Source organism: Tigriopus californicus, chromosome 9 (genome assembly GCF_007210705.1).
Source record: "Tigriopus californicus strain San Diego chromosome 9, Tcal_SD_v2.1, whole genome shotgun sequence".
In the NCBI taxonomy this organism is placed as follows: domain Eukaryota; kingdom Metazoa; phylum Arthropoda; class Copepoda; order Harpacticoida; family Harpacticidae; genus Tigriopus; species Tigriopus californicus.
This window is the reverse complement of record NC_081448.1, coordinates 8,480,468-8,498,391: the sequence shown is the minus strand read 5'-3', so window position 1 is coordinate 8,498,391 and position 17,924 is coordinate 8,480,468. Positions and strand designations below refer to the sequence as shown.

The 17,924-nt window shown below is 44.7% G+C and overlaps 4 protein-coding genes across 4 annotated transcripts in view; 2 read left to right on the top strand and 2 right to left on the bottom strand.

The window, feature by feature from the left end:
- The first annotated feature begins 4,539 nt into the window (after window positions 1–4,539).
- LOC131886495 (F-BAR domain only protein 2-like) lies at window positions 4,540–10,397 on the top strand. Its single transcript, XM_059234861.1, has 14 exons — window positions 4,540–5,110; window positions 5,302–5,445; window positions 5,525–6,046; window positions 6,126–6,222; window positions 6,306–6,470; window positions 6,541–6,822; window positions 6,891–7,018; window positions 7,346–7,475; window positions 7,583–7,762; window positions 7,853–8,477; window positions 8,576–8,708; window positions 8,936–9,138; window positions 9,575–9,801; window positions 9,880–10,397. The coding sequence occupies exons 1-14, from the start codon at window positions 5,042–5,044 to the stop codon at window positions 10,119–10,121; spliced, it is 3,147 nt and encodes a 1,048-aa protein (XP_059090844.1). The 5' UTR covers window positions 4,540–5,041; the 3' UTR covers window positions 10,122–10,397.
- A 3,406-nt stretch (window positions 10,398–13,803) lies between these two features.
- On the top strand, window positions 13,804–15,523 carry LOC131886189 (enterin neuropeptides-like). Its single transcript, XM_059234449.1, has 3 exons — window positions 13,804–13,960; window positions 14,075–14,165; window positions 14,249–15,523. Exons 2-3 carry the CDS (start codon window positions 14,087–14,089, stop codon window positions 14,842–14,844), a joined length of 675 nt encoding a protein of 224 aa, XP_059090432.1. The 5' UTR covers window positions 13,804–13,960; window positions 14,075–14,086; the 3' UTR covers window positions 14,845–15,523.
- Window positions 15,524–15,580: 57 nt separating this feature from the next.
- Window positions 15,581–17,924, bottom strand: part of LOC131886188 (DNA ligase 4-like) — a gene marked incomplete at its 5' end in the record, with an annotated part of 5,055 nt that continues 2,711 nt past the window's right edge. Inside the window, 1 exon segment of the mRNA XM_059234447.1 lies at window positions 15,581–16,959. Within this exon segment, the coding sequence (XP_059090430.1) occupies window positions 16,530–16,959 (430 nt within the window).
- LOC131886701 (DNA ligase 4-like) lies at window positions 15,673–16,467 on the bottom strand. The gene has a single exon (XM_059235102.1). The coding sequence runs from the start codon at window positions 16,465–16,467 to the stop codon at window positions 15,673–15,675; it is 795 nt and encodes a 264-aa protein (XP_059091085.1).

Here is a 17,924-nt window from a genome sequence, read left to right as displayed (position 1 = left end):
AGTAAAGTATGGTCCATTCAAATACAGTGCTATTTTTGACCTCTTGCTTCAGAGCATCATCTGCTCTTTTGAACACATTTCCTGCAAGATGGCAACCTTGTATGCATTTCGAAAGTCAATAGAGACCGCTTGTTTTATAGTAAGGCATCTCGCGGGGAAAAAGCTAACGTTGGTTCTTGCGTTGTTGTAAAGCAAGAAAATTAACAATCCTAGACTGCATTTGGCGTTATTGAATTCATAATGGTGTTTTCCGACTCTGTAAGCTCTATCCTGAACAAATAGAATAAGCTCATGGAGGTTGCTGTTTACCCCTTTGCTCCCCAGCGCCCCCTTTTGACTTACATAGGGATGTGTCGAGAGTTTGGTTGTGGCATAAGTTAATAGCAATAATGTTGTAATTAGCACAGCTGTTATACGAAGAAAACAAGGGATAGTCTTAGAAACAATAAAAAAAATCAAATCTTAAGCTCTTTTTGAAGCAAAAGTAACTATTGGTGGAAAAGGTGGTGTCATTTTCACATTTGATGCATCACTACATATCCAAAAGATGGCGCTTGGGCGCAAAGGGGTACAAAAAAACAAAAAAACTGCGGCTGGGATTGTATCCCTTTATCAAACAAGAAATCCAAGCAATTTTGAATTAGAAATTCAGCAACATTGAATGTCCGAAAGGAACTATGGATTATCGATAGTAGTGCCCTAGTTGATACCATCAAACAAATAATCAGAGAAGTATTTTGCTGGAGTTCTTTTACTTTTTCAATGCTATCACATTAGTAAGGCTTGCTGGGGCACCATATTGGTAGAGCATCTGCTTTCCAATTTGCAAATCCTGGTTCAATCCCAGGGTAGCCATGTCCAAGTTTCTCTGTGGTATTTTATTACAACATGAGTTGCTGCTTTAACTGCTCAAATGTGTGAACCTGCGATCATTCCTGAGGGTGAGGTAATTAACTTATGTTGGCTGTGACGACAAAGCGGGAATTTCCCTGAATAGCCCCCTTACGCTGCACGAAATATGTTTTACGTTCTGCACTCTAGAGGGCGCTGTGTCATCCAGTCTCTAGCAAATAAAGGGCCGATTGGGCCAATTCCTTGTTATTGAATTATAATACGTTTGTGCTCTTTTTGACTAATTCTATCAAAATCTCATTTTCAATTAGTGCTTCGGGTCACATAATGTCCGGAAAAGAAAATGCGTTCAAGGCAAGGCAAGAGCAGTTTATGTAGCAATCTACCATACCTCCTCCCGTTTTCTTTGGGCCGTGTAACGTTGCAAATAAGGGTCATTATAGGGACACCCAAAGTCAGATGGCAGGCCAAGCGAGAGAGCTGCCATCTGAGTTCAGAACACGCAAACAAACAAACATACATCATATAAGTAATGGCATGTTGGGAAACCATTAGCTAGCCTCAAAATGTCACCATGATTATTCTTGCATTAAATTAAGGTGGGTTTTTTTATTGATGATAACTTGGGGTCAGAAAGATAATTTTTTAGGTTAAATTAAGTTTTCAACTATTTTGGTCATTTCAGGGCAAAAAAGCTATGTCACGAGTTTGACTGTAAAACAACCTAAAACCGAGGAGTTTTGGGGTAATTGAAGGGTTTCAAGCTTTTGTTGAGAGGAAGTATTGAGCAGAGACAATAGTGTTATACACTTACAGTTTTGTCATACTGCAAATGATCAAATTTTAATCAAAAGGTGGGTGGTAACCCTCCCATTATTTGCCAACAAAATAATGTTCTAAAATGCAAGTGAGAGCTGCCTTGATGTCAAAACCAAAACTACGGGCCTGCTGCAGACCAACAAGAGGACCAGGGATGTCAGTAAGCCTTTTGGTGTTCATTCTCAAACCATAGGTAAGAGGAGAACTTCTTCCAAGAACAGCAAATCCCTTTACAACAGGCCAGACTGAGGACAAAGATCTGGGATTGCACTGAGCCCAAAGAGCACGACAATTGTGAAATATAATAATCAGGCAGTTTTTCCTTAGAAACCACATTAATACTTGAATAACCAAACAAATGAAATAAATCATATTTTTGAACTTTTTTCTTGGTTGTTGGAACTTGTTTTTGTACCTTAAAAACAACTATGTTGACCAAAATCACAATCAAGTTTTCCGACCATTAATATAAGAAATCATCTAACTTGATACATGGTTAATTATAATGCTTAGATTATTCTAAATTAAGGTATTGCAAATATTAGTATTCTATTTCAGATAAACGATATCTCAAATGGCAAATTTATTGTTTCACTAGTAATCTACAAACCAAAAGTGATTGGCGTGAATCTAGTTCCTTCTTAAATCTCTGTTAAAATCAGTATTTGATTAGCCCAGAGTACAACCAATGAAGTTTGGCAAGCAAATGCACAAGACAAAAGAAAGACCCCATTTTGATGGAGATTCAGAGGGCCATAAGTTGTTCATTAAATGAAGTGTATAAAATTGTGTTTTGTGTTGATCTTGTTTTAAGGGTAAGATATCAAGTAGCAGGGTTAATTCCAAACACAGGCATTGAGCGTTTATTGTTACCAAGCTTGAGATTACATTTTTACCTTTATTGGATTGCATGATATAGCTCAGAGACAGCATTCAGTACATCTTACTTGATCTAACCGTTGTGACCGCGTGAAAAAACGTATTAAGCCGAATTTTGGCCTTGATTTGGAAGAATGTGAAGGCATCCACTATTGAAAAAGTGAATATTTTACCCAGTCGCAATTCAAAATAAGTACTCACGAAACCACGTGGGGGTCTCCCATTGTTGAGAATGGTTGGCTTAGATTCAAAGACCGAAGGGTGTAGAGTCTAAGAGCATGATTTGCTAAAAAAAATATTTATTTTCTTACCTAGCATTGGGTGTGTAGTGTTTAAATCATCATTCAAGGAATATAATATACCTCTCCTCTCACTGTAGGTTGTGAAAGTTTTGGCACAGACATGAAATCATTTAAACAGGTAAATAATAAGGTATCATTGTTACCTTTGTTTAGTGCTGTAGATCCCAACTAATTTTATGAGTCAGCTTCCTTCATTGTTTTATTTGCTTTCCTTTTATATTTGTGAGCAATATTTGGGCATTGATCTTGCAGCAAGTGTTATTGTGAAAGTCAGACTTTGACAACTTTTTGATCAAAACTCCAGACCAAACCTATATCCAAGGGCTTCCTGGATATACTGGGATTTGGCTTCATTACACAATAAGAAAAAGCTACATGTAAACAAAGATCGCCATTGGTTGAAAGTGTGGACAAACAAAGTCAAGGATGTAAGCAATCCAAAGTGTGCCAAAGTAAAGAGAGAAAGGAGACAGGTAATTCAAAAAGAGCGGTAATTGTCATTTTCAAGGTCAAAGTTTTGGATGTTTAAGTCATTGATTTTGTTCAATTTTTTTGGACAAAATATCCAATATTTATGTCCAGGATATCTATCCTGCCATCTTAGATCAAGCTCAGAGTCTAAAAAATGGTGGACAAAAACCAAAGAGACCAGCCAGGCAAGGTCTTTAGCGGAGAAAATAAGCCTAAGAATTACTAGATTCTACTGTCCCGTTTTTTAAGGCTAAACCCCCCTCTTAAGGACTTCCATGTTAGACTCAATACTAAAACCCATAAAGGTGACATTTCCTTTTCGGCATCAATGGTGCTTGAACCAAGTGGCAACATATGTTGCTGAACTATCCCCTGAACACACTCAATAAAATTCGATCCCAATTTTGTTTGATATGCCTGTGGATATGTTGAGTTTGGACTTGCAAACAAAGAGCGCCTGGGCCAAAATCGACCTGAAAAACGGTAGATGGCTAGTGGTTTTCAATCTGAAGTCAATAAGTCGAAAAAGTTCATTATCAGTATATACAAGGGGTGCCGCCATCTATGGTTGAATTTCAAACAAATTGATTTAATCTCATATAAACAGCTGGATTCGGGGTGACATCGCCACATCTACCGGGATGGACTCCCGTGGTCCCTGAGTTCCAGTGTCTAGCCAACCTTGATCCGTCGCCAGCTAAGCCATGGTTACCCAACCAGCGTTGTGAGGCGTTTGTGGTTATTAGTTGGGCCCACACAAGAACCCTTGGGCCAAAGGATGCGACCGTGGGCCTATTGAGAGTTGGCCAATCTACGTCACCCTGATTGAGCTGAGATGTATGTTTGATGTATGTATGTCAAACAACCAGCTCTGGAGTGTCTGTGTGCATGTGTGTCTGTGTGTCTGTGTGTCAGTGGGTTTGGCTTCCAAGCAACTGAATCGAACCTAAGAGCGAGCGAGAAGGCGAATAGGTAGTGGCTACCGACCGACCCAGCGCCTCAGAGGCCATCCAAGAGGAAGAGGGAGGAAGCGCGGGAGGAAACAAGCCGTGCCCGTCCCGATATCCACTTGGACTGCCCCCGGCGGCCCCCGCCCTATGTCCGTGTGAATGAGTGGATGGGTGCACGCGTGCGTCTTAGTCTTGACTGTGGTGCCGTCGCTCCTGCGTTGATCCGATTGGGCCGGCCCTCTTGATTTTTGTATGTCTCTATCTAGTTCTTGGTACCAGTTGCCCCCGTCTCTCAGATATTCAGATATGAGTGGCTTGTCTGACTGACATAATTCAAGAGTGATTGATTCCTCACTTCTAGTGACTCCACCCCCTGCCCGCCTTCCACCCTTCCGACCGTCCACTCCTCTGGCTTGGCACTCCTGCCGCCTGCCCGGACAGACCAGGGAAACACGGGCTGACCGACGAAGGAGGACACTGGCCAGGCGCGGGTCGACCCCATTTCCATTGCCTGGACCGTCTTTCAATGTTCGAACCACCGATCGCCAATCTGACGGCTCCGTGACAACGCCCCTTTTTTGTCACACCCGGGAGAAGCCGCTCACCATGAAGCCCATGTCCATGTCGGCCTGGTTGAAGGACTAAGGGTCCGTTAGACACGGCTGACGGGATCTTGTACTTTTGGGTTGAAGGGGGTATCGCCTGCCTGCCAAAGGGCTGGCACCGGTCCATGCCCGCCACGGGCCCTATTTGACCCCGTGCCTGACCATGGCCGAGTTAGCTCCGGTTTCGCCCACGCCCTCGCCCCCTACGCGGGTATTCAGCGAGCAGTTTTGGGTGAGTTCGTCCATTATTATGATTGTAGTAAGTACGATTAGCCCTTCGGAAGGGCCCGCCGACCTGGCCAAATTGCGGATCAGGGCGGATATGGAGCCATTCCCGGCTTAGGCCTGAGCCAGTCACCGGAAAGGCGCTAGGGTTCAATGGGCTGTGATTTATTGCCTGACATTTTTCAAATTAATTTGCAGGGGGCCAAACACGAGGGCTTCTCAGTTTTGTATCAGAACCTGAAAGGTGGAGCGGCTGCCGCCAAAGAATTGGCCGATTTCCTCAAGGAATTAGCCAAAATTCAGGAAGACGCGGCCAAGTCTCATCTGAAGATAATCAAACAAGTAAGCTGGCCCCGCCTCTTTCTTGTCTTTCTCGTTGAGTTTGATCCCATAACCTTGACATTGCCATGCTTACTTTCAGTTTGCCCAACCCGGGCCTACGGGAGCGTTTGGACCCGTGCTAACGGTCTGGAAGAGTGCGGCCGAGCGTCTGGCTTCGCTTCATCACACCTGGACTCTCAAACTGAATGAGCTCGTGAAGGAAGTGCTCAAGTATTCGGACGAGCTCCATCGTATCCATAAGAAAATAAAAGAAGAAGAAGGTCCCACAGCCGAGGCCACCAAACAACTCCAAGAGACGGCCGCGGCACTCCACAAAGCCAAGGAGGCGTACAAGCAGCGAACGTTGGAGGTCGAGAAGCATCGGCGAGATGGGAGTGGACCCAAGGATCTGGAAAAGGCTGAGGCTAAATGCAAACGGGCCCAAGAAGACTATCGTTCTTTGGTGGACAAGTATCGCACCGTTCGAGAGGTTTTCGAGGCCAAAATGGAAGCGTCTGCATCACGTTTCCAGTCCGAAGAGGTTACGCATTTAAGCCGTATGCGCGAATTCGTTGAAACTTATTGTCAAATCGTCGATGAACACCACATTCACCTCAGTCGAGTACGATCAGTCGATGGGGCAGTTTTGGAAATCCAGAAAATGAATTCATTTATGTTCAACCCTGTGATTACCATTTCAGGTTCATCAAGAATTCCAAATCGAATTGTCCACGCTAAGCGTAAATGACCTCTTAGATAAGTTTATTGAGACCAAAGGCACGGGGCGTGACAAGCCGGGTAAGCCGAATGCCTCCCATCTACGTACGTTTAAATTAGATCAAATCCTCAATCGATCAATTTTTGACCTTCACGTTTTTCAGGCCCGGTTGAGTTCGAAGAAGACCCGCGTTTGGGTGCGTTGGGAAGTGGAGCGGTTGGTCCACCAAGTGATATCTCGGACAAATCGGGTAATAGTGCTGACAAGGTGTCAATAGGTGGTCTGTCTGGTTCCGGCTCGATTGGAGCACTCAAAAAAGAGGGATCTGGTATGTGTTTTGTCCCCCATTAAGTTGGGAAAAGGCTGTTCATAACCTCCGTGGTTTGGTTTTCCCTCAGGTTTTTTGCGACGGAAGCAAAAGAAGGAAAAGGCTAAGAAGTCGTCCTCGTTCAAATCTAAAGAAGAAACAGAGGACGGTGAAAGCCAAAAGGAAGGCGGTGGTAGTGAAGAGGATTCGCCCAAAGTCAAATTGGCCTCCACGCCGCAACCATTGGTAGGTGTGGATGATGAGGGCTATTCAAAAAAGCCCTCCCATGTCGATGAATTGGCCGCCTCAGATCCTTGGGCGGATTTCAATACCAGTCGCCAACGGTTCGATTCCTCTAGTTCCGACGATTCAGGTGCAGTTTGTTTTCTTCCGTAACAAGATATCTGGAATTCATGGGATATGCCTTTGATCGATTTTCAGACGATGAAAGCCGCCGACGGAAAATCAAAGTAGAAATTAAGCCCATTGAGCCCGATGGTCAACATGCAATATCGGCCAGTGTTGATGAACTTCGAACGGCGGTGGTGGGTCTGGAACTGATTCCAAAGGTAAGAAATAAGGGAGGAAAGTGACATTCTGAAGGTAGTTAATCTCAAAATGTGAAAGCTTTAGGACTAGCCGTGCACAGGGCTCAATAGATAGCCACACAACAAACAGACAGGACAAGAGTTGGCGGCAGAGTCCCTTTTAAGAGCAGTGTTCTTTTGAAGAAATTCAGTTCCACATGTGTTTGCACTCTGCCACAATTTAGACGCTGGGAGTTGAATCTGATAATTGAACTCGCTCGCGCCATACTGAACATTTGTGAGTTGCCACTTCCTTGCAATATTAATCGTTCTCCCATTCCCAAGTTATGATTTTTGACATATTTCCAGGCCAAGGATGTTACGCACGTAATGACGATGCAACACCAGCACCACCATCAATCCCCAAAAGGCAGCGGTGTTGCGGACAGTCTCTTGAGGCGATCCATGTCACAAAGTCACGTCAATAATAATAATAATAATAATAGCGGTGGTCGACCCAGTCAGGACCTCTTGGGATTATCCCTAGCGCTGAGTGGTTCACCAAACAAAGACTCCGTCATAATAATAATAATAATAATAATAATAGCGGTGGTCGACCCAGTCAGGACCTCTTGGGATTATCCCTAGCGCTGAGTGGTTCACCAAACAAAGACTCCAACTTTAAGAGCTCGAGAGGTAAAACCCTCGATCTAGATGGATCAACCTCCCACGAGGATATGTTCAACAACTCGAACGGCTCTGCCGCCAATTCGTCGGTCAACCAAGGTGAGTCGAAATCGAGCATGTCAAAGACCCCCCTCCACCCCACACACACATGCATCGAATAACATTGCCTGGATTCGCTCTCAATTTCAGAGGTGGGCGACATCTTCGCTGGAAATCAATTCTCTAAAGATCCCATACCCGCTCTTCCCGTCAAACAGCGACCAAGTAGTGTGCAAAGGGAGCAGATCAGCAACTCGTTGATCGCATTACCTCGGCCGCCATCCCGTCACGGCTCGGCTATCGTCAACTCATTGGCTGGTTCAACAATCAATCGTCGACGGGAGTCTCCCAGTCCCATTCCCTCAAGTCTGATATCGGAACCTAAACTGAGTTTGGCTCGCCAAAACAGTTCTGGGGACGAATCGAAAGGTTCTCTGAGTTCCTCGTCGAGAGGTCCTCCGGTTTCGTCGAGTAGCAATATGATTCTGCCCTCCCGGTCTTCCTTCGCCATGTCCCGAGGTCCGAGTCCTCTCACCTTGAGCCTCTCGGATGTGGTTCCGCTCGCTGTGGCCTTTCAAGAGGTGTGTCATGCGTGTTTTCGCGGTGCGGATGAGTCGAGTTGTCAAGTGCGCATGATCGGAGACATGATGATCAGTTTCCCTGCGGGAATCCTGCCCCTGCTTACCAATAACCTTAATAACGCGCCTTTGTTATTTCGGTTAAGGAGGTCATCAGGGCTGGACTCGTTACTCCCGAACAAAGATCTGATAAGCAAGTAAGTTCGTCGATCAAGTCTTGCCGAAGCAAAGTTTGATTATGGTGACAGGGTAATTGGGATATTCATTTTTCCCTTTCTGTTTTTCTATTTCAAAGGAATTCAACCCTGTCGACCAACGATTTAGCTGTTTTTGAATTCAAGATGCCTGCGTTGAAAGAGCTCCTTCGAAAGCAGTCCGAGATGAATCCAAATGCGTCCTATTTCAACATTGATATTCTGAAATATCAAGTAAGTGACATTTTCCTCTGTATCGGCTATCGTGCTATAGTAGTTACATGCCGTACTTCAATGTGCACGATTATTCAATCCATTCCATTAGCTGCATGTAAGAGCTCCCTCTATGAGAGTGTGCACAAACCTGAATGCATTAGGCCCTGACAAGAGGAAGCACTTTTAGAGGGTCATTCCTTCTCGAAGACAGGGCCCTAGGGTAATTGTATATTTATGTGTTTTAGATCAAGTCCTTACCCGGTGCTGCCTCATGTCCATTACAAATGGTGGCGTACTGGAAATGCACAGATTCCCACACGGACCTAAGATTGGACTACAAGTACAATGCCCATGCTATTGCTCAAGCGAAACCACTTCAAAACGTGTCCGTGTCCGCTCCCATCGACGGGGGAGTGACGAACATGCAGTCCAAACCTAATGCCACCTGGTAAGATAGAGGACCAACCTGGGAACACTTAGTCCAGAGCTAGAGAGCCCAAGGGTGGGTCTTCTGAACAACATGAGAGGAAGGATCGGGAGAAAGAGAGGGAGGGAGAAAGGAAGAAAGACAGAAAGACAGAAGAGGGAGAGAGAGGGAGGGGAGGGAAGGGAGGAAAAAGAGAAAGAAAGAAGGACAGCCCAGGCCAGATGAAAATTGCGCCTGTCAGAAAAGACGTCTCGAGTAAAGTGGCTTGAATTATTGATGCTGCCGAATGTCCCTTTGGAAAAATAAACTTCGGTATGCGAGTGATCTTTCTTTTCAGTTCCCCAACCAGGCGGCACTTGCCTATCATAAAGCATCAGTTTCTTGGATTTTTTCTCGGTGTCGTTTTGAATCGACAAGCACTCATGGTACAATGGAAGAAGTTTTGTCCCCATTTCAGGTTATCAGAAAGCAATCGAGCTTTATGGAAGGTTTCCGAGTTGTCTCAAGACGAAGACAATGGAGTGGGCTCGTTACGAGGCCGATTCGAACTCAGCAATGGTCCTGGTTCGCAAGGAACCATTGCTGCTCAGTTCAATTGTGAAGGAGCCACATTGTCCAATTTAAGCTTTGAACTGGTGGGCGCCGGTTACCGATTATCATTGGAAAAAAAGCGATTTGTGTCAGGTGGGCAGCAGCTTTTCCCCTTAGCAAAACTCATCAATTATATTTATCATGTAACACTTGTTCGTTTTGCTCTTTTAGGAAAGTATTACTGTGATGGAAATGCAACATCCTCGGACAATCGTTACCGTTATGCAGTGCCTCCGTGTCACTCGCCGTCGTCGTCATCCTCGCCGTCGATTGTTCCAGCTAGCAGTCTTCAACTCCAGCCAACCATTTCATCACCATCTTCCACGATGTCCTACGCTAATGGCAGCAATAACAACAATAATAGTAATAGCAACAACAACAACAGCAACCATCAAGATGCGGCAACGGTCTGATCAATATTCAAGCCCAGCCGCTCCACACACCAACGCCATGAGCTAGAGAGCACTTCGGGAACTCAACCAGATGGTGGTTCTCTTGGTTACATGACCTCACCATGAATGATGCAGACAGACACAATAACCATCTGTCAGAGTTTGTGATCTATTTTTGTTCGCGATTAGTTTCTATTTTATGCATTCTACGTTTCTTCGTTTACACTCTGCATCTTCAAGACATGTCTGTTTGCATGGTCTGTTGGTATAAAATAAATTCATATTTTTACCCATTGATCCTAGCCTCATGTTCCGCCGACTTGTCGAGACCTTTTCACGAGAGGTAAATCCTCAGACTTGCTTTCATTGACCTGCCTTTTGATGCGGCAGATCACGCACACACAACTTAGTATTCACTGTCAAGAGTGACTATGTCATTGCTAGTGATATGTCCGATTTACTAGACCATTAGGATATGCCATTTCAGTGGACTGAAGAGTAACCTTTAACAACATCTTTTCTTTCAAATATTGATGCAAGTAATTTTACACAAAAGAAAAAAGAAAGGGAAAGAAAGCTCTCGGACGATTTTGAATACGAGCCGTCATTTGAAAGTATACTATTTCTACTTTGATGTTGGCGAAGAAAATTGTTATCGACAACTCGAAATGTAAGTATACTCTGTAAGAACGAGTAACAAGCTTTTACTCCCGATCGATGAGACAAGCATGTTTTTGATGGCAAACTAAACAAAAGTGACTCAATGGTACGAAGCGAAAAGAAAACCATCCCCACAAAGAGGCAATTGGTCCCCGATAGCAACATGATGAAATAAGTATACATGAATTAGAGGGCTTGTTGACTAGCCCTCTAGCCTGAATGAATGGCTGGAAACGTGGCATACATACTCCGAGGCTCGTCAAAACTTCCCCTTTTTATTACTTGCAAACTAATGTACCATCAATGGACCTCGAAAAAAACAAGTTGCATTTTCAACCGAAATATATAAATTGAAAAAAAATGCGAGAAAGACTGTGAAATTGCAAAATCAAGCTGTGAATATGCAAGAACAAATTGTTACATGGAGCCCCGTGCCACAACTGACTTCAAATCATATCTGTTACCGAGGGATCCCTTGACCTTAACTAATAGTGTCCTGCCATGAATGAAACCTCTAATGCCATCGAGAACCATGCCTTGGATGTACAATCTCGTGGAGACCATTACCTAAAAGGCCTTGTCAAGGCCTTGGTAAAGTCGAGTTACACAACATCAAGTGGCTCGTGACTCTCCATGGCATGCTCTAGGTATATAGCTATGAATTTGCTCAATTATTTGATAACCGTGCGAGATATATTCGACACCCGTGCTAACTGGGGAAACAACTTCATGAACCTCAAAAAGCTCTACAAGTTTGATTTGGCGATATCCCAAAACACCTTCAAAAATTCGAATTGAAATAAATGATTACTGAAGAGTGGCTTATCCCCCCCCACCTTTTTTAAGAATTGGAACAACGTGAGCTAGCTTTAGAGAGGATGGAAGCTTGCCCTGTTCCAAGATTGTAATGTTAACTTTAAGGTTAATCTCACATTTTTTTTCGTGCAATCCCGTCACCCCAAGGATCAGAGCTGCGTGGTCCATACACAAAGCCGTCACGGCAAGATCTTTACAAGTGGATCCACTCTCTAGCAACAAGAGTCTCTAAAAACTATTTGAGGCCATAAATCAAAACAAGGTCTAATCACGGAGAATTTGAGTTTTGCCCTTAGTACAATTTCGTATTGCTTCACACCCACACCTTCTTTGTAGTTTCTAAAACGAATTGGCCAGACATCTCAAAGAGTACCAGTACATGAAAAAAGTTAGCCAAAGTCAACCACCAAAAAAGTTTTGTATCTCAAAAGAGGGTAGACGACGAACAAGCTATTTGAGAAAAACAGAGGGACTCTCCCTCGATCGAGTTGGCCTCCTGCAGCTGGTCAGGTGGTAAATTAGGATCTATTGTTATTATGATTTTACGTCCGACACATCCAAAAATCGAAAAAGAAAGCGCACATTTTTCTCAGCACTGGCAAATACCTACAATATTATGTTCCATGTAAGTGTCTGTAAATATAAGACCATCGCATTGGCAAGCGAGATAGCATACCTCATCAACCAGGCACAAGATCATTTTCCCATTGGTTTTCGGAGACGGCATGAACCTTCGATTGTATGTTTAGAATAATGCTGCCGCATTAAAACTGCATTCATATTGGCAAATATTCTATCTAGAAAAATTTGCGCTTGATCCAGGATACAAACTAGCAATTTTTTCCAACAAGTTCTTGACGACTATTTTGGTTCGAATGAGATTAAAAACCGTCGACTTCTACTTGAACGTTAACTTGAAGTTCGAATCGATGCAAGTAAAAACTCGTGTGACGTTTTAAGGGCCCAAGAAGGTTACCGTGGATTTCCGCTTCAACAACAAGGCCTTTGACAAGGCCAGAAGCCTAAAAAGACCTTTTCAAGGCGCAAATGTGTCCGAGTGGAAAAGTGCTAACTTGGTTATGAAATGTCATTGGAACAGTGTATGCAGATGGTTGGAAAAAAGCGCGCAATATCTTAAGGAAATATTAATTTAAGAAAGTTTTCGCAGCTTATCAGATATCTGAGACAATATATTGGGAGCAAAATGAAAAGTAAAGATATATGGTAGGTGGTACTTGGGTACATTTGTTCCAGGGGTACGTCGAGTCCATTGCATAGAAGAATGAATTAGACGTTTCTGGCTCTCGATAGCTTTCTGTGTTCCCAAGTTGTTCCCAGCGTGAGATTTTTCAAGAATATTGTTCCCCAATACCATACACGCCCAACAGCCCTTCAATTTGTTCTTGCATTCAAATTGAAACAATTGTAGACAGCATGATTGTGCTTTTTTACTTGGAAGGCCTGAAGGCACTTGAGCACGTGGTGGGTGAGTACCTGTGTGATGTGTGTGGTGGTATTTTTCAAGAGTCTCTTTTTCATTCGGTTTCAACTCGATTCGAGCGGGCTTACTCTGTCCAAGTGAATGCAAGGTAGATGGGAGATATTCAGCTTTGGTTCCGGCCTTTGAAGACCTCTGCTTGACCAGGGGGAGGGGGATCTAGCCTTGAACTGAAACCGAATCAGAATGGCAAGTTGATATTCATGCTAAAACTTATGCATCTGGGATATTAATTAGTAATATTGCTTGCATTAGGGACATTCGGTTAGTTGTTTTAAGTTATTGACCCACCCTCTGACTCCTAATTCTTAGTTGTGTTCCCTGACATTGAAGTTACATCTTAACATAAGGTTCCAATCACCGTTTTGACCTGTGTTCGGTTTTCTACATGTGTGCAGAAACCTGCAGCAAAAGGTTCTCTGTTTCTCATTTCATTCTCCCGTTTTCACATCAATCTTCGCATTCCCATCGTTCTGAACTCCTCTGGTCTTGATCACAAAGCACGCACGGGAACTTCGTTGAGGGTGAACCGGCCTCGAAGCACTCATTCACGGTTGGAGAGAACCGAACGGGGTCCTGGACCAGAGGCAAGACGACGGACGGACCAACAGATAGTCAGTGCAACAGACGGATCGCTCTGCAGCAGTGTGGATGGTGATCACGATGATGACGACGACGACGACGACGACACAAAAAAGACCATCTGCGGCTTGCGGAGAAACCACGCATTCACCCCATGGAATACTTGCTTGTTTTACCTACAAATAGAACGTGTCCATGAGAAGTCAATGCAGTTTTCTGCCAAAGACCTACGACTCAACTCCCTCAGAAAGTTTGCTCAAGCCTCCCCAAAGGATTGTCATTTCCGCTCCACGTTTGTAGTCCGGTAAGCAAAAGAAAAATCTCCCTTCAAAACCGACCTTGATGGATTCAGCACGAGCTGCACGAGCAACATTGGCACTCATCCATTACATTGATTAAAACGCCTCTTGCATCGCAGGTTTCAAGAATAATGCTCCCGGCAAAATGTTGGATACAGGTTAACTTTCTCGGATTTTGCCTCATCCTCGTGGCTCTTGGAACATGCCAAGGTAAGAAGAGTTGACCTCATCCTTCCCATTCCTCGTGGTTACAGCGTGGGGCAACCATTCAAGCTTCGATAATTGCATTTCAGGCTTTGAGGGTTCCAGTTCAGAAGAGGATTTGACTCCTCGCTCTTTGCCATTCTTTAGTTTTCTTTTCAATCGCGACGTAGACCGTCGATCAGGCAACACATTTTCTCGGGGAACCACCCTGGGATCCGAATTCTTGGGGCGACGTAAGCGAGTCCCGGGCTCCGAATTCCTCGGTAAGCGAGTCCCCGGGTCAGAGTTCTTGGGCAAACGGGCCCCGGGTTCCGAGTTTTTGGGCAAAAGGGCCCCGGGATCGGAATTCTTGGGCAAACGGTCGCCCGGGTCAGAGTTCCTTGGCAAACGCACCCCTGGTTCCGAATTTCTGGGAAAACGAACCCCTGGCTCGGAATTTCTTGGAAAGCGGGCTCCTGGCTCCGAATTTTTAGGCAAGAGGGCACCCGGATCAGAGTTCTTGGGGAAACGTACTCCGGGCTCTGAATTTCTCGGCAAGAGGGCCTACGCAGAAGATGAAGATCTCCAGGAGCTGTTCCACCAGCTGTATTCAGCCCACAAACGGATGCCAGAAGTGCCAATGTCGTCGGGCCAGAGCGACCGAGATCTCAATTGGGAACGAATTCAATCCATGATATCAACGTAATCAAATCAATCCTTCGTTCAAGATAAACGTGACTATGTTCTGTTTTCGTCTATTTCCTATTCCTGCACCATCCTATTTTGTTTTACATCCCAAGTCTCGGCCCGTCGGTCCTTGGCCAAGTTGTAGTGGGGACCATAAAGTGGCATGCCCAAACGCCAACCTGACCTGACCCGCAGGTGCAATAATATCCCCGCAAAAAACGTACACCACCCTCCAACTTGCAAACCCATGGCCCCAACCAATATCATTTTTCAATACAATCGGCAATCAATTCATGATGTTCGATTCCAAAGATTCAAATATCCATGAGGAGGAGATGTTTGAGCTTTGTTCTGACACTCGTTCAAGGAGTGATGCCCACATATTCGGAATAAGTTTACATAGCCTTATCTAGAGGGTTGGAAGTCTGAGATGTTTCCGATTGTTCGCTCGTTTCCTTCAGACTAAGTAATATTTTTATGATGACAGAAGCAACTACCATCGTCAAAGTAATAGCACTCTACTTCTTGTTCCCAATCGGTCCCCTCTCCCTGATTGGTCATATTTCGGCTTCTCGTTACGTACACGGTGCCCTAGCTTTCACATAGTTTGTGAGTGAAAAACAGACAATTATGAATGTGTATCAATCGCAAATCTGCAATGGAATAAAGCCGATGAAGTTTTGATGAGGCAAAATACATACTCGCATTAGATCAATGTCCATAAGAGTTCAAATTAAACCGTGAAAATGGTTGGCTTGATTCCAACGAAAAGATTTATGCAAATCAGAAGGTGGGCGAGTACTGAGCAGGTAATTTGGGTACTTCAGCGATTGTCACGTTGATATTATCACAATTCATAATCGACAATAGAAAGTAGGCGACCATCTTGAACACAATGCTCTATGTAAGATTCTGGAACCAGATGGAACTTTTTGGTTTTGGTCCGTCGAATTGCCTTAAATTGCGGCACTCTCGTTAAATCCGAGGCACTCACCACCACATGAGACAAACGATCTTCATCTTTTAGATCATCTTTGATCACTCTACCGCCATAAAACTCGATGAGTAGTTCAATGGATTCCAATGGATGCAAGCAATCCTCCTTGGAATTCCCTTCCGAGGATTGGCCAATTTGAACGTAACGATCCACGTAAAAGGTTAGTTGGCGAAAGAGACCAAATTTCGAGGGATTGGCCCATTGGGTGCATTCAAAATCGGCTATCAAGTCACGACTGATCTTGGCTTCCCTCTTGAGTGCCTGCACTTGCGCCATTGAGTATTTGAGACTCGTGAGGGTGGATCTCAACCCAAACGGGTCTCCAAATTCATCGTATCGATCCTGAAACTCCTGGGCGCGATTCGACGTGGAGCTCACCATGTCGGCGGGTCCAAAGGGACGGTAGTGTTCCTGGCAATCGAGGAGCCAAGTGTGGCGTACAACATCGAACTTCCGGCTTCTCATCACGGATTTGGCCTTCATCTTCATACCTGTCTCCACGTAACAGAAGGTTCGTCCTTCGACGGGATTTTGTTCCACAATCCCACCATGTTTGACCACTATCGCCTCCAGTTGAGCCTTCAAAACGCCATTGGTCGGCTCAATCACAATCACTTGGTCTTTGAGATTATGGGACTCAATCATGACCGTGGAGAGGTCCGTGGGACCGAAGGCCTTAGCCAAACCAACCGATTGACTGGCTGCTCCTACAGTGACTTTGCGTCGACGCTTTTGGCCTTCATCTTCATACCTGTCTCCACGTAACAGAAGGTTCGTCCTTCGACGGGATTTTGTTCCACAATCCCACCATGTTTGACCACAATCGCCTCCAGTTGAGCCTTCAAAACGCCATTGGTCGGCTCAATCACAATCACTTGGTCTTTGAGATTATGGGACTCAATCATGACCGTGGAGAGGTCCGTGGGACCGAAGGCCTTAGCCAAACCAACCGATTGACTGGCTGCTCCTACAGTGACTTTGCGTCGACGCTTTTTGGACGGCTCGTCTGAGGCCTCCGATTCCACGTAACGACGGCTTAACTTGCCTTGAGCTTCGCGACGAATCGTCTCCAAATCATGGGTGGTCATGCAATCTTCCAGTGTTTTATCCGTTCGAATCTGTTCCACTCGTGGAAATCTGCCACAGAAGTAGAGACAGGTTATGATCAAGGAAATGATGGACAGTTACAACGGGCTTTGGAAGTGCCCAGGAAATGAAACTGCTAACTTCAACTCGTTCACTCAGAGTCTAAATAAATTAATCACGAGGCTCAGTTTTGACATTTCAAAGATTCAATTGTATAATAACAGAGGGCGACCAACAATTCAAAAGTCTTTCACACTCTCAGGTATTGCGAGGACTTGAGATGAAAAAGAGACAAATGAACTTAAAACATCGAGTTGGTGGCAAGATATTGCTGTCTACATCATATCTATTCGGTCTTCCTCAGATTGCAAAAGCGTTTGTTCCTCCTTGAACTACGAACAGGCGCCCCTTTTTGGCTGAAAAAAAAACCTCCCGAGTTCTTTGAAGGCCCCTTCGGTCTATATCCCATATCATATGATGTCTCTTTTTTTTCCCCGGCAATCCTCTAGTCAGGATTAGGACAATTAACGGGGATGCAAAGCACCTAAAAAGCAGCCATCCCCCGAGCAACTTTCTCCTCGAGTTTTCCTCTTTTCAAGAAGCCGCAAGTTTGCTGCCATTTCATCTCGTCATTTTGAAAGGAAACTTTCTGCACGTCGAGAGCAACGATGCCGCCTGGCCACCCAGAATGGATCAAGCCTCTCATGATGGCTTGCCTTTGATTTTGCCTACAAAAGATTTCTTCATGAAAATGTCGAAGAACCTTCTCGGCGGTGCAAAGTGCATGTTTTCTTTCATATGGGGAGGCTTTCCATTAGAATATGACGGGTAACTCGTGGACTCAAGACTCAACTCAGAACTGTGCGTCCGAAGGCATTCATACCAATCAGAAATGCCTGCAGGGATGTGTTGTTGGTCGAGTCTGTGCCAACGCGATCTGGGGGCAGCAACCAACGAAAGAGGCCTTCTGGGAGTGGCCACGAATACCTTGTAACACAACCACAACAATCGCCCTC

Coding starts and splice junctions, on each gene's coding strand:
- LOC131886495 (XM_059234861.1), top strand. CDS start 5,042: ATGGCCGAGTTAGCTCCGGTTTCGCCCACGCCCTCGCCCCCTACGCGG. Junction 7,019..7,345: donor GTCTGGAACTGATTCCAAAG/GTAAGAAATAAG, acceptor ACATATTTCCAG/GCCAAGGATGTTACGCACGT. Junction 9,139..9,574: donor TCCAAACCTAATGCCACCTG/GTAAGATAGAGG, acceptor TCCCCATTTCAG/GTTATCAGAAAGCAATCGAG.
- LOC131886189 (XM_059234449.1), top strand. CDS start 14,087: ATGCTCCCGGCAAAATGTTGGATACAGGTTAACTTTCTCGGATTTTGC. Junction 14,166..14,248: donor GGCTCTTGGAACATGCCAAG/GTAAGAAGAGTT, acceptor ATTGCATTTCAG/GCTTTGAGGGTTCCAGTTCA.
- LOC131886701 (XM_059235102.1), bottom strand. CDS start 16,467: ATGATTGAGTCCCATAATCTCAAAGACCAAGTGATTGTGATTGAGCCG.